At 39.7% G+C, this 12,812-nt stretch overlaps 1 protein-coding gene across 7 annotated transcripts in view; it reads right to left on the bottom strand.

Annotated features, from left to right (window-relative positions):
• Nucleotides 1-12,812, bottom strand: part of STYXL1 (serine/threonine/tyrosine interacting like 1) — a 52,041-nt gene that overhangs the window by 33,048 nt on the left and 6,181 nt on the right. For 5 of the 7 annotated variants that reach the window (XM_039849335.1, XM_039849337.1, XM_039849332.1 and 2 more), the window contains exon 2: nucleotides 8,909-9,012. In XM_039849335.1, the coding sequence (XP_039705269.1) occupies nucleotides 8,909-9,008 (100 nt within the window). In that variant the 5' untranslated portion in view covers nucleotides 9,009-9,012. Of the gene's footprint in view, nucleotides 1-8,908; nucleotides 9,013-10,644; nucleotides 10,818-12,812 lie in introns of all 7 variants that reach the window. The other 2 variants (XM_039849339.1, XM_039849334.1) reach the window with 1 other exon arrangement.

The following is a 12,812-nucleotide window of genomic DNA, read 5'->3' on the forward strand; positions in this document are numbered from 1 at the left end:
GCTTGTGTGGGGGCAGGGAGTATATAAAAACTCTATCTGGTGCTAATTTTGCTGTGAACCTAAAACTGCTCCAACAAAAAATAAAGTCTATTAAAAAAATACATAAGAAAGCACTAACCACAAAAGAAAATATTGATAATTCTAATTTTTCAAATTAAGAGCTTCCATCTCTTTTCAATGAAATATAACATTAAGATAAAAGGGCAAGCCACAGAGTGAGAGAAAATATCTGTAACATAAATAACTAACAGGAGGCCTGTATCCAGAATTTATAAAGACATCTGAAGAGATCTTTATTTTAAGACATCTTTAGAAACAGCTCAAGGCCACACTCAAGGACGACCCCAGTTCCCCCTTAAAGTGCCTGCCTGAGAAAACTCTAGGCTGCCACAAAAACATACTATTTGTTCCAGCCAATGAACACCTGATGATAGGGCCCCTGTCTCCCAGCTTCTGGGGAGGGTAAGAGCCTAACATTGATGGGCACCAGTTAGCAAACCCTGATGGGTTTCACATGGGCCAGTTCCCCTCTTTTTGTAATTTTTCACTTCCCTGACTCTACTGACCCCCTGCTTGCCCCCTTCCCTGCTCCCTCACTCTCCCTTTAAAATACCCTGTCACCTCTATACGAACTGAAGTTGAATTCAGTTCACTCTTTTCTCTATTGCAATAGTATATTACTGATTAAAATCCATACTTACCACTGTAGCATCTGGCATTGTTTATCTTTGACACCACATAGCAAGAAAAATGCACAAACTATAGTATAGCTATGTACAAAAACATGAGTGACTCTTAAAATATTCTTGAGCAAAGGAAGTAAGTACATGGTCTGTATGGCTTAAAAACAAGTGAAATTAAACACAGTATATCGTAAACTAATTTCACTCATTAATACAGATAAGATCTGAATGAATAGTAAGCCAAATCTAATAGTGTACACACACAAAAATATATATTATATCTAGCAGGAACTGGTAATACTTGAAAATCACATTAAGATATTAAAGAAGAAAATTTGTACTTTCACTGCAAAAGATGCAAAATTTTCAATTCATACCATCAAAGATATTCTTAGTAAGTTAGAAAAAGAAGGTAACTTCTATAACCTGGTTGGTACCTTCCTAAATATCTACAGAAAACATATTTCTGATCAGAAAAGTGAAAAACAAGACAAAATGCTCACTATCACTATCTTCTTTAAAACTGTACTGGAGGGCAAAGGGCACAGTGATTTAGTGAGATAAGAAAAAAATAAGTAAAGCATACAAGAATTGAAAAGGAAGAAATAAAACTGTTATTATACACAGACAACTTGATGGTCCAAGAGAATAGCAAACGATTAAAATTAGTAAGAGAGCACACCAAGGTTGCTAGATACAAAAGCAATATAAAAAAAAATCAATAATGGTCTGTAAAAGTGGAGAGAAAGATAATATTTCAAAAAAGAAAAAGACTTTAGTAGTGCCTCAAACAACCCAAGTGTCTACTAGAACTCACAAATCAGCAACAAAGACTAAAAAGATGGATATGCATACAGGCAATAATTCAGAAAAATTCTATAAAACCAAGAAAAGCTACAGGAAGATAGAAGTTGTAGCTCATTTCTTAAATGATCCTGTGAATGATGAAGAACCTGTAACAAAAAAAGAAAAAGAAAATAGAAAGCAGATCAAAAAATAGTTAGGAAGTGCCAAAAGTTGACAGCAAAATAGAGAATAAAAAGCAAAATACCCGCATGAAAAAACAAGTACAAAGATGAAAATTCTGAAAAGTAAGTCGAGTTAAAAAAAGCATCAAGCCTGCTCAGAAGGAGCCTGTTCAGAAGCTTTCTTAGGTGGGAGGTGCCTGCTTCTGGTGGGGTGGGGGACTGCTCAGGTAAAACGACCTTCTCCCATAGGGCTTCCTCTTCACGAGATGCCCATTCCCAAAAAATCTCCTTCCTAAAAAAATAACAAAAAGGATAAGTCCAACATGCAGAGTGAATCTGCAGGAGTCCCCAATCCTGGGGGCCGCTGACCCATAAGTTCTGTGGCCTGTTAAGAACCCGACACATAGCAGGAGGTGAAGTGGGGGGATATTTTTCTGCATTTGCAGCCGCTCCCCGCTCCCCAGTGGCTCCCTGCTCTCCAGCGCTAGCATCAATGCCTCAGCTCCGCTTCAGATCATCAGGCAATAGATTCTCATAGGATGACCTGTCCCTGGTGCCAAAAAGGTTCGGGACCACTGCTCTAAAGGAAAATACAACATCCAAAGGAAAGTGCAGGTGCCCAGGATCTCTTACCACCATCACCAATACTGCTTCTGAAGGGAAACTTAAAAGAAGAGTCTCCCCCGCACCCAAAAAAAACTGTTCTCCGAAGGGAAGGAAATGGAGAAGCCCCTCTTCAGAAGGTAGGAGCAGAAGAGGCAGATATGGAGGTATCTACTGGTATTTCATCCTCTGAACAAAATATGAACATGACAGAGAGCGAGAGTTCAGATAGTGAATGTCAGGTTGACACTATGCTTTTTGTGAAATGAAAATGGACAGGATCAAGACCCAACAGAGAATCCTCCCGGTAAAGACTCAGTAGTAGAAGAATCAATTTCAGCCCTGCTTCTTCCCCCACCATTAGAAAAACGTGAAGCAGTGTCCAAAACTGTCCTGGTATTACCTTCTATTATCATGACAATAAATGAGTCTCAGAAAACTGATGATAATGAAGGCATCCAGTCATGATGGAGGTGACCCAAGTGACAACATGTCAGAGGGTAGTGATGATTCTGGATTAAATGGGGTTCAGCTAGTTCCACAAGAAAACTGGTAAAAAAAAAAAAATGCAAAGAAGGTCTTGGCAGTCTAAGCAGCTGAGGGAGATTTTTTTTGTATCTTCTGTGCTTGTTCTTTCCAAAAGGAAAAAGATTAGCACTTCAATAACCCTTTGATTAATGTATACATCCTTGAAAAAGCAGCTGAGGAACAGGAGTAATTAAACTTTTGAACGAGTCTTCGGATTCTAGGTATTGTGGCCAGTGATGATGATATTTGTGTGTGTGTGTGTGTGTGTGTGTGTGTGTTCCAATGCAACTTTATTTATGGACACTGAATTTTATATAATTTCCCCATGTCATAAAATATTATTGTTCTTTGATTTTTTTTTCAACCACTGAAAATGTAATAACCATTCTTAGTTTATGGGCCATAAAAACCAGGCAGCAGGCTGGATTCGGCCAGTGAGCCACAGTTTGCTGACCTGTGGTCTAGATACCTACATTGAGGGGTCTACAGGAGTTCTCTGAGGGAGACCTACACGCACCTTCATCCCCTAAGCAAGGCCTGGGTTACGGAGTTGGCATGGGAAAGATCTGTGGGTCCCAAAGGAGATGTTCTGGCTAACCCCTTGGCCTCTACTCAGAAACTCTGTGTGGCTGGTGATTTGGAAAGTGCAGTTTGCATCCCTGGAGCCAGGCTCTGGGCCCTGAGCCCAGGCCATCTGCCGCTTCCTTCTGTCAGCTCAAGAGCTTTGGTTCTTAGTTTGTAAGATCTATTATACTTCATATTCATTCACAGTGGTAGACAACCGTTTATTTTTAAGGCTGTTTTAGTATCTGATGTTGATTTTTAAGTGGCATTCTTTTCCTTAGGACTTTATGTATGCCTATTGGTTGTTGTATAAATTTTAGCAAATCCAAGGGAGTCAGTGTACTAAACCAGCAGTCACCTAATTTGTTAGCTTATGTGTTTAACTGAAATGAGAAAGCAAGACAGTATAATAGCATTCTAGTGCTTTGTCCAGCTACAACCTGTCAGTTTTTTACTATCTTCCTATTTCACTTCGGTTTATACTTAGTTCCTTGTTTAGCTCTACAAAAATTGGCATACTTAATAGCAAATTATTTGAAGAATTTGGCAGCTTTATATAATGCTAGCACTTTAAAAGCTTTTTTAGAGATGATAAAAGAAATTTAAATTGAAGAAAAATTCGACAATCAACATTATATCAGTCCAGGTATTTATGTCCTGAGTTTTGATCAATATTTCTTATTTGTTCTTATTTGTGTATGTTAATCATCTAAAAACAGTGATTTTGATTTTTAAAGAAAATTTGGTGCTTTAATGGTTTAAGAGGTTGTTGTTTTTTTTACTGTTGTTGTTTTAACCTGAGCAGTTTTTTCTAGTAATACCATTTGTGTTGAATTGTAATACTTTATACATATATATGCATGTTGACTTCAGTCTCTTTGGAAGGATGCTTTTAGGCTTGTTTGCAAAAGGGCAGTTTTCTAACAATATGTTACTGAATAACCAATGAGTCAATGAAAAAAATCAAAGGGCAGTTTTCTTTGCTGCCATTGTTTTGTTTAGTTTAGTTTTGTTTTTGCAGAATATTAGTGTGTACAAGTTTGTGAGCAAATGAACTATTCAGGTTCTATCCATAATTTTGATTTTCACATTTTATACCTATGCCAGAATCTTTCTTTCATATATTATTCATTCTGAATGGATATATTAAATTCACAGCTCTCAGTTTTAATTTTGCAATAAATCAACACTAGGCTCTACAGTGAATGGATTTTTATCTCAAATGCCAACTATTAGTAATTTGGGGTAGGAGCCTGTTTGGATACAGCCACTTCCTAAATGGCAGTGTAAATCATATATTTGCTTTCTTCATAGAAGGTTAGTATCCATATGGCCACTCACCTGAATAAATAATTCTAAGTGATATTTGGAAACTGCAAACCTGGAATGAGGAAACTAAGGAGACATGGTTATTCCTTCAAATTATACAGAATGTCACTTGTGAGATTCCAAAGCCATAGATAGCAATTACACAACAAACTCAGGATAAAAGAGGTAGTGTGAGTGCTGGCAGATCACCCGCAACTTCTTATGAACACAATGAAAAAGGCTGGTGAAACTCAAGTACAATCCAGATTAAAAATTCACACTTTCTGAGGGATCTCCACAAACTAGTGGGTGTCTTGACTGACACATAACAGCCTCTTTCTACAGATAAGACTTCAAATGAATTGTACCTACCCTGCAATTCATCCTATGAGGGCACTTTGTATGAACAAGAGTATGTACTCCCAAACTCCTTTGCTGCTTCCCTGGCCAGTCATCAAGGAACATGAAAGAATTCAACATAGGATTTTTGGCAATTCTTGCTACTAATCGTTATTCGTTGTGATAAAATAGAGTATGATCTCAATAGGAAATCTCAAACAACTATGACCTCACAGATTCTTTTCCAAAATAATCACCTTATATTTTATTTATTTTCTTTTATCTGATTATCTCTTTTAGACAGATTTCACATTTTAGCAGTGCGACATGAAAGATTAGGAAAAGCATTAATCCTTTGGTCAAGATGACAAAACAGATAAACATTGTGCTAGCCTCTTCCCATGACATCAAAATTACAACTAAATTATAGGACAGCCACCCTTAAGAGCCACCTGATGACAAGCTGAACAGAACTCCTATAACTAAGAATATAAAAAAAAATCCACGACAAGACTGGTAGGAGAAGCAAAGATGTGGAACAGGCAGTTTCCACACCCACGTGTGGCAGTTAAGTATCAGGAGGAGTATCTTGGCTGCAGAGGTCTCCTTGAGGAGCAGGGGTCTCAGTCCCACACAGGGCTTTCCAGCTCAGAGCACCAGTGCTGAAGAGTTCCCCACAACAGCTGGCTGTGAAAATCAGCAGAGACTCAGTCCAGGTGAGATGGACAGCTGCTGGAGACCCAGGTGTTCTCTTAAAGGGCCTGAGCACAGACTCACTCTCTCACACTTGCCCTAAGCAGGTACAGGCAAAAGTGATGGTGGGCACCATCGTTCCTATATTGAACCCTCCCACTCTACAGCCTGCAAGGCGCAGGCAGCCACCAAATCTGAGTCTCCATTAACCCAGCTAACACAGCTCTCATCCCACCCTGGTGATTCCCTGAGACCCTACCCCACCCAATTCACACACCCGGCCCAAACTTCTTTCAGAAGCTAATCTATACAAGTGGTGACCTGGGCTCACACTGCAGACTTTCCTAAAATCTCTCAAAGGTCCACAAACCCCAAACAAGCAGCAGCTGGCCTCAGTGTTCCCTGTACCAACTGCTAAGCAGCCCCAAGCCTAGCAATAGTGGCAGCTGGCATCAGTTTACAGCAGAACTACTCCTAGATGCTTCCAAGCCCAGCACAGGCAGCTATCAACCACAGATCACTTTTTAGCTCCTACTAGGTGGCCCTGGGCCTGACACAGGCAGCAGCTGACCCTGGCCTGCACAGAGCCCCTCCCAAGAGGCCCCAGAACCAGCTTTAGACTGCACCGGAAAACACCAATTAATGTCACAAATGACAAACCCGAAGGGTGGACTTGGCAGGCACCAGAGCCCCGCTAAAGCAAATCCTGTTCTGTGGGGTCAACCCCCACACAACAGCTTGTCCACTGTAGTCACAGCCAGTCCTCGCAGCCATCAGCCTAAGCATCAATCCCACACACTGACATGCCAATAGAAATCACAGCTCAACTACAATAGGACAGCAAACACAACCCACACAAGGGACACCCCTGGAGCACCTGGTTCAGGAAGACTGTGCCACTGGGCTCCATAGGACATCTACTGCATAAGGCCACTCTGTCAAGACTGGGAGATGTAGGAGATCTACCTAACACATAGAAACAAACACAGGGGACAGCCAAAGTGAGGAGATAAAGAAACATGTCTCAAAGGAAAGAACAGAACAAAACTCCAGAAAAAGAACTAAACAGAATGGACACAAGCAATCTACTAGATGGAGAGTTCAAAACACTGGTTATAGTCTATGGCCATGCCACCCTGATCGTGCCCAACCTTATCTCATCTCAGAAGCTAAGCAGGGTAAGGCCTAGTTAGTACTTGCATGGGAGACCACCTAGGAATACCAGGTGCTGTAGGCATTAAAAATAATAATAATAAAATAAAATAAATTAAAAAAAAAAACACTGGTTATAAGGATGTTCAATGAACCTAATGGAAGAATAAATGATCTTAGTGAGATAGAAAACATAAAAAAGAACCAGTCAGAAATGAAGACGACAATAACTGAAATGAAGAAACCATTAGATAAAATCAACAGTAAATTAGATGATTAGTGATGTCAAGTATCTTGTTATGTACTTATTGTCCATTTGCTTATGTTCTCTGAAGAAATGTCTGTTCAAGTCCTTTGCCCATTTTTGAATCGGGTTTTTTTTTTTATTGCGTTTTAGGAGTTATCTATGTACTCTACAATGCAATAAAACTACGATGCGATACCACCTCCCACATATTAGAAAGGTTACTATAAAAAAAACATACACAAAATAACAAGTGTGACAGAGATGTAGAGAAATTAAGATGCTTGTGCACTGTTGATGGGAATGTAAAATGGTGCAGCTTCTATGGAAAACAATATGGCAGTTCCTCAAAAAATTAAAAATAGAATTACAATACGACCCAGCAATTTCATTTGCGTATATATTCAAAAGAAGTAAAAGTAGGGTCTCAGAGAGATATTTGTACACCCATGTTCATAGCAGCATTACTCACAATAGCTAAAATGTGGAAGGCAACCCAAATGTCTATCAATGGATAAATGGATAAGCAAAATGTGGTATACACTGGAATATTATTCAGCCTAAAAAAGGAAGAATTCTGTAATATGCTACAATACTGATGAAACTTTAGGACATTATGGTGCTAAGTGAAATAAGCCAGTCACAAAAAGACAAATACTGTATGATTCCACTTACACAAGGTACCTAGAATAGTCAAAATCATAGACACAGAAAGTAAAATGGTGGTTGCCATTTTGGGGGAGGGGATGAGGAATGGTTTAATGGGTACAAAATTCCAGTTTTACAGTTTACAAGATGAAGAGCTATGGAGATGGGTGATGGGGCACAATGTTGCACAACATTATGATTGTATTTAATAACATTGAACTGTATGTAGTTTTTAAATGGTTAAGATTGTAAATTTTATGTTATATGTATTTTATCAAAATTTTTTAAATTGGAGTGAAAAAACATCATAACAGAAATTCATACCAGATTGCAAAAATGTTAAATGCTGACAAAACCAGATGTTGATAGGTATGTTTCTTACTCTGATGATGGGAGTGTAAATTGATACAATCTTTTTGGAGGGCAACTTGACAATAATGTAGTGAAGCTGAATTTGCAACTCAGCAATAACATTTCTAGGTAAATATCCTGAAGAAACTCTTGTACATGAATAAGGAGGGAGATACAAAGTCATTCACTATCCATAAAGAACCACACAGTGCAAGCAACACATTGCAATCAATTAGGAATGGATACATATCCCAATTAACAGTTAAATAAATTAGATCTTCACATTTAGACATGGGGGGAAAAAAAATCTCAAAAATATAATCTTAAGTTAAAAAAAAGCAGGTTGCATAATGTTGATATATTATGGTACTATTTGTGTAAATGTTTAAACCACACATTATTTGAGGATGCCTGCATATGCAATAAAGATGTAGAAATACAGAAGCAGTTATCTCTGGAAAAGAAATGGGATCAGGATGGGGTACAAAAGAGGGGTACATCTGTGTGTGTAACATTTAATTTATTATGTTAAATCTGAGTGGTGAGTACATGGGTATTTATTAGTACTACTATGTATGTTCAATGTTTGAAATATTTCACTAAAACAAGAGGACTCAGAACGTGAATCTTACAGGAAATTCTCTTCTAGATTTAATCTGGAATGACTACCAAGTTATGTAACAGTCGTAGCATTTTAAGCTATGCCTAATGAGTTTAATAGATTTCTAAAGTCACTTATTCCCCCATCCTGAAAAGTTTGTTGATTCATCAAAAACAAATGTTTGAAGGACACTATTCACAATATATATATATTTTTAAGTACTTACCCAATAAACAGAGATAGTTAGGTTCAGTCAATCTGGATAGTTTTGTGACCTGATTCAAGATGTTGTAAAGCTCTATAGGTTCACATAAAACCAAACCCATCGTCCTATTGGGAAGAAGCAATAATGTAAAGCTTAGTACCTCTTTCTATTTCAAATGAATGGTCACAAAGTAAGATATTGGATTAAACTCTTTCTTAACACACCTTCGAACAAATATGAAAGTAACCATGGAAGTGATAAGGAAAGCTTCCAAATTTTGTAGTAAAAAATGTGTAGAGAATGAAATATTGAACACAACATATCTGAGCCATATAAATACCAAGTAGACTGTAAAATAGTCACCAACTCATTTGTTCTTTTAGCATATTACTGAGCAATCTATTACAGGCCAGGCACCTGAAATAACTATGGTAAACTAGACTCCCCTTTCTGAAGGTTACAGTCTAGAGCGGAATGCAGACATCGGACAAAAAAAATACAAGTAGGAAAAGCACTATAAAAGGGTCAGTGTCTCATGTCAGAGGAAGAACTAACAGGAGGGCCTTGCCTAGCTGGGAGAAATCAGAGAAGGGCTGTCTGAGATGTAACTGCTAAGCTGAGAGAAGAGGCTAAGCAAGACTTAGCCAGGTGGAGGAGGGAGAAAGGGTGAAGGCAAGAACATTATCTGAGAGCTCAAAGGAGCCTGGTATGGCAAGAGTTGGGATAGAGTGATAAGTGAAGACTCTGGGGAGGCTTTTGATAGGATTATGAAGGTCAAAGTTGGGTGGAGAATCCCTGATGCGTATTAACAGAACCACCGGCCAGCCTGGGCTTTGGTTCCTGACTGCAGGGTTGCACTTGAGATACTAGTTGCTGAGCACGACTGTCTCTGGTGCCCCAAGGATACTGAGGGGTAAGGGCTGGGCCTGTGCAGCAGTTTCCTGCAGGGAGGCTTCCTTTTAGCAGGGGTGGGGGCTAAAAGAAGCTGCCTAGCAGGCCTCTGCAGGCCAGCAGGAGGCAGGAGGGGGAGAAGTTGAATCCAAGAGGTAGGTAATCTTGCTTGAAACAGTTAGAGGCCACTTCAGAACTACCAGTATGATGCTCCTGGGAAAAGCCAACTCCTAGACATGGGCCTTGGATGCTTCTCACCTCAAAGACTTCAGCTCTCAGCCTCTCCTCTATCAATTTCAGCCTCCACATGGATCATTCCTATCAGCATGCAAACATTATCTGTACCTGTATCTGTTCTTATTTACAGCATGACTTCTCAAAAGGGTGGTATTGGCTTACTGGCTCCACTTCCTCACCTCCAAACTTCTAAGTCTGAATCCTAGCTATGCCACTTACTATGAGATGCCTTATGGGGAATAATTAGCTTCTCTGTGCCTCAGTTTCCACCTCTGTGCAATGGGGGTAATATTAGTATTGCTACTTCTGTAAAATGAGCATAATAGTACCTATCTGTTATGTGTGGATTAATGAAATTACATGTAAGGCATTCTGAGTAGGAAGGAAATAAATACTCAGTATGTGTTGGTTACTGGTACAACCTTCTCCCTGGAGCTATCAAACCACAGAAACTGCTATCAAAGTCATCAACAATGTCCATCTTGCCTAATCCATTAGTCACTTCCCTTTGTGTTCAAAGGATGGAGTTGTTTAGCTGCATTTAACCCAGTTGAGCATTCCTCCTTTCCCAGCACTCTCTACTTCCAGGACTCCCTTCCCCACACACACTCTCCAGGCTTCTCTCCTACCTCTCAAACTGTTCCTGCTGTCTTCTTTGAAGGAAGCTCTCTTTCTTCACATAAGAATGTCCTTGGGCATAGTCATCTTTCCTTTCTATTTATACTCTCACTCTAGGACAGGGCTTCTCAATCTCATCAGCATTGACATTTGGGGCCAGAAAATTCTCTGTTGTGTGGCTGACCTGTACATCATAAGATGTTTAGCCGTGTCCCTGGCCTCTACCCAGTAGTTGCCAGGAGCAAACCTCCCCCTATCCAGTTGTAGCAACTAAGTGTTCCAGACGTTGTCAAATGTCCCCTGGAAGAAGGGGGCAGAGTCATCGCAAGTTGAGAATCATCACTCTAAGATCTAGAACCTAGGTGATTCATCTAGCCCCTCATATACCAGTGAGTCTCAAACTGTAGCTCCTGCATGACCTCCCCCTTGAGCTCCAGACTCTACTTGGATGCCTGATGGGCATCTCATATATAACATGGCCAATACTGAACTTTTAATTCATACATGCCCACACTTCAATACTTGTTTATCTTTTAGTATTCTCAGTCTCAATAAACAGTACCATTACCCACCTAGTTACACAAGTCCACATCCCTAATTCCTGTTTCCCTCAGCCCCTCACATCCAATCTATTAACTCTACACCTAAATATATTCCAAATCCATCCACTTCTCTCCATCTCCAGGGTTAACATCTGAAACCAAAGTACTATTGTCTCTCTTCTGATGATACTTTCCAACTTGATTTCTTGTTTCTTGCTTTTTTCCCACAGTCTAATCTTGGTATGGCAGTCAGGGTGATCTTTTCAAAATATGAGTTTCTTTGTTTCACCTCACTTGCTATTACCTGACATTATCACACTCACTTGTTTGCCAGCTATATCATCAGTCTTCTCCCACTGGAATGTATGGCTCATAAGAGCAGGGACCTTTCCTGTCTTGTTCACTGCTGTATTCTCATCCAGTGTCCAGGGTTCTTGGTACAGAGCAGTGCCCAATAAGCATGTGTTGAATATATAAATTAGTTAGTCACTGTTCCTGCTTTCAACAATGGGCCATCTTGACCTGATGCTATACATATAGATGCCACATGTAGATTCCTCATAAGGACTTCCCCATTCCCTTCCTCAATCAGGTCCTCTCCCTCTGAAAGCCCTTCCCCAGCCATTGTGGAGGTGGTGAATACAGGGGAGAGAGGATGGGTTTTGTGTCTAGTCCCACAACTTCAGTAAACCAATCTAAAAGCTGGCTGCTAACCTATCTGGTCTATCTCTCAGAGCCATCTTCAAGCTCCCACATACTTTCCCTCACTACAACCTTCATCTATTCATTCACTAGCAGAATTGTCTCTGAGCATCCAGGTGAAAACCCAGCCCCATGAATCAACTCCTTCAGACTTCTTTCCTTCCTAAAGGGTCAGGTAAGAACTGCTCCCACTCACTAGTAAAGTACAGGAGGGATGACAGTCCCTGAACCTCACGGCATGTTTCTGAGAGATGATGCAGCCCTGTGAGCTGAGATCAGGGGCAGCACTAGCCTGGGTGGGTGGAAGACTAAGCATTAACGTTCATTTCAGCACTACTCAGAACTCTGCAGGGTTTAAGATGTTCCTCGCTCTACTGTTTAGGCCCTAAGAATATTTTGATATTGAATTTTTACATAAAACCATAAAACTACTGATGAGTTTTTGCCAAAAGTGTTTTCCTTAATGAAGTCCATTTAGCCAATTTAATTCCTTAATTAATTTTCTATATTTCAGTTAACCAATTCCAATTTTTTTCACTTTCAGTTATGTTTAGCCAAGATTATTTTTCCCAAGATCAAGTCTTTTTCCCATGTGAATTTTACAATAAAGATTTGATTCCTCAATCAGATTTTTATTGTATCGGACTTTGGTAATCATGGTTTCTGCCACTGTGAATTTCATTTGTATTGATTATTTCTATGAAATCTTGTTTTCTGGGTGACCTATTCATAATGGTGGAGTCAAAATGGCAAGTTTAAGACGTTTCCCTTTGGACTCTTTCAGCACAGCATAGCTCTTCTTAAAGAGGCTTTCTGGGTGTTTAGTGGGATAGTTCTTGCAGAGCTGATGGGGCAGGTAGGTAGGATGGGAAGTCAGAGGGAGCACTTTCTGGGGATCCTGTCTGATGAGGTGAAAGACCAATCTTCCTATTAAC

Source organism: Pteropus medius, unplaced genomic scaffold (assembly GCF_902729225.1).
Source record: "Pteropus medius unplaced genomic scaffold, Ma_sr-lr_union100, whole genome shotgun sequence".
Classification (NCBI taxonomy): Eukaryota; Metazoa; Chordata; class Mammalia; order Chiroptera; family Pteropodidae; genus Pteropus; species Pteropus medius.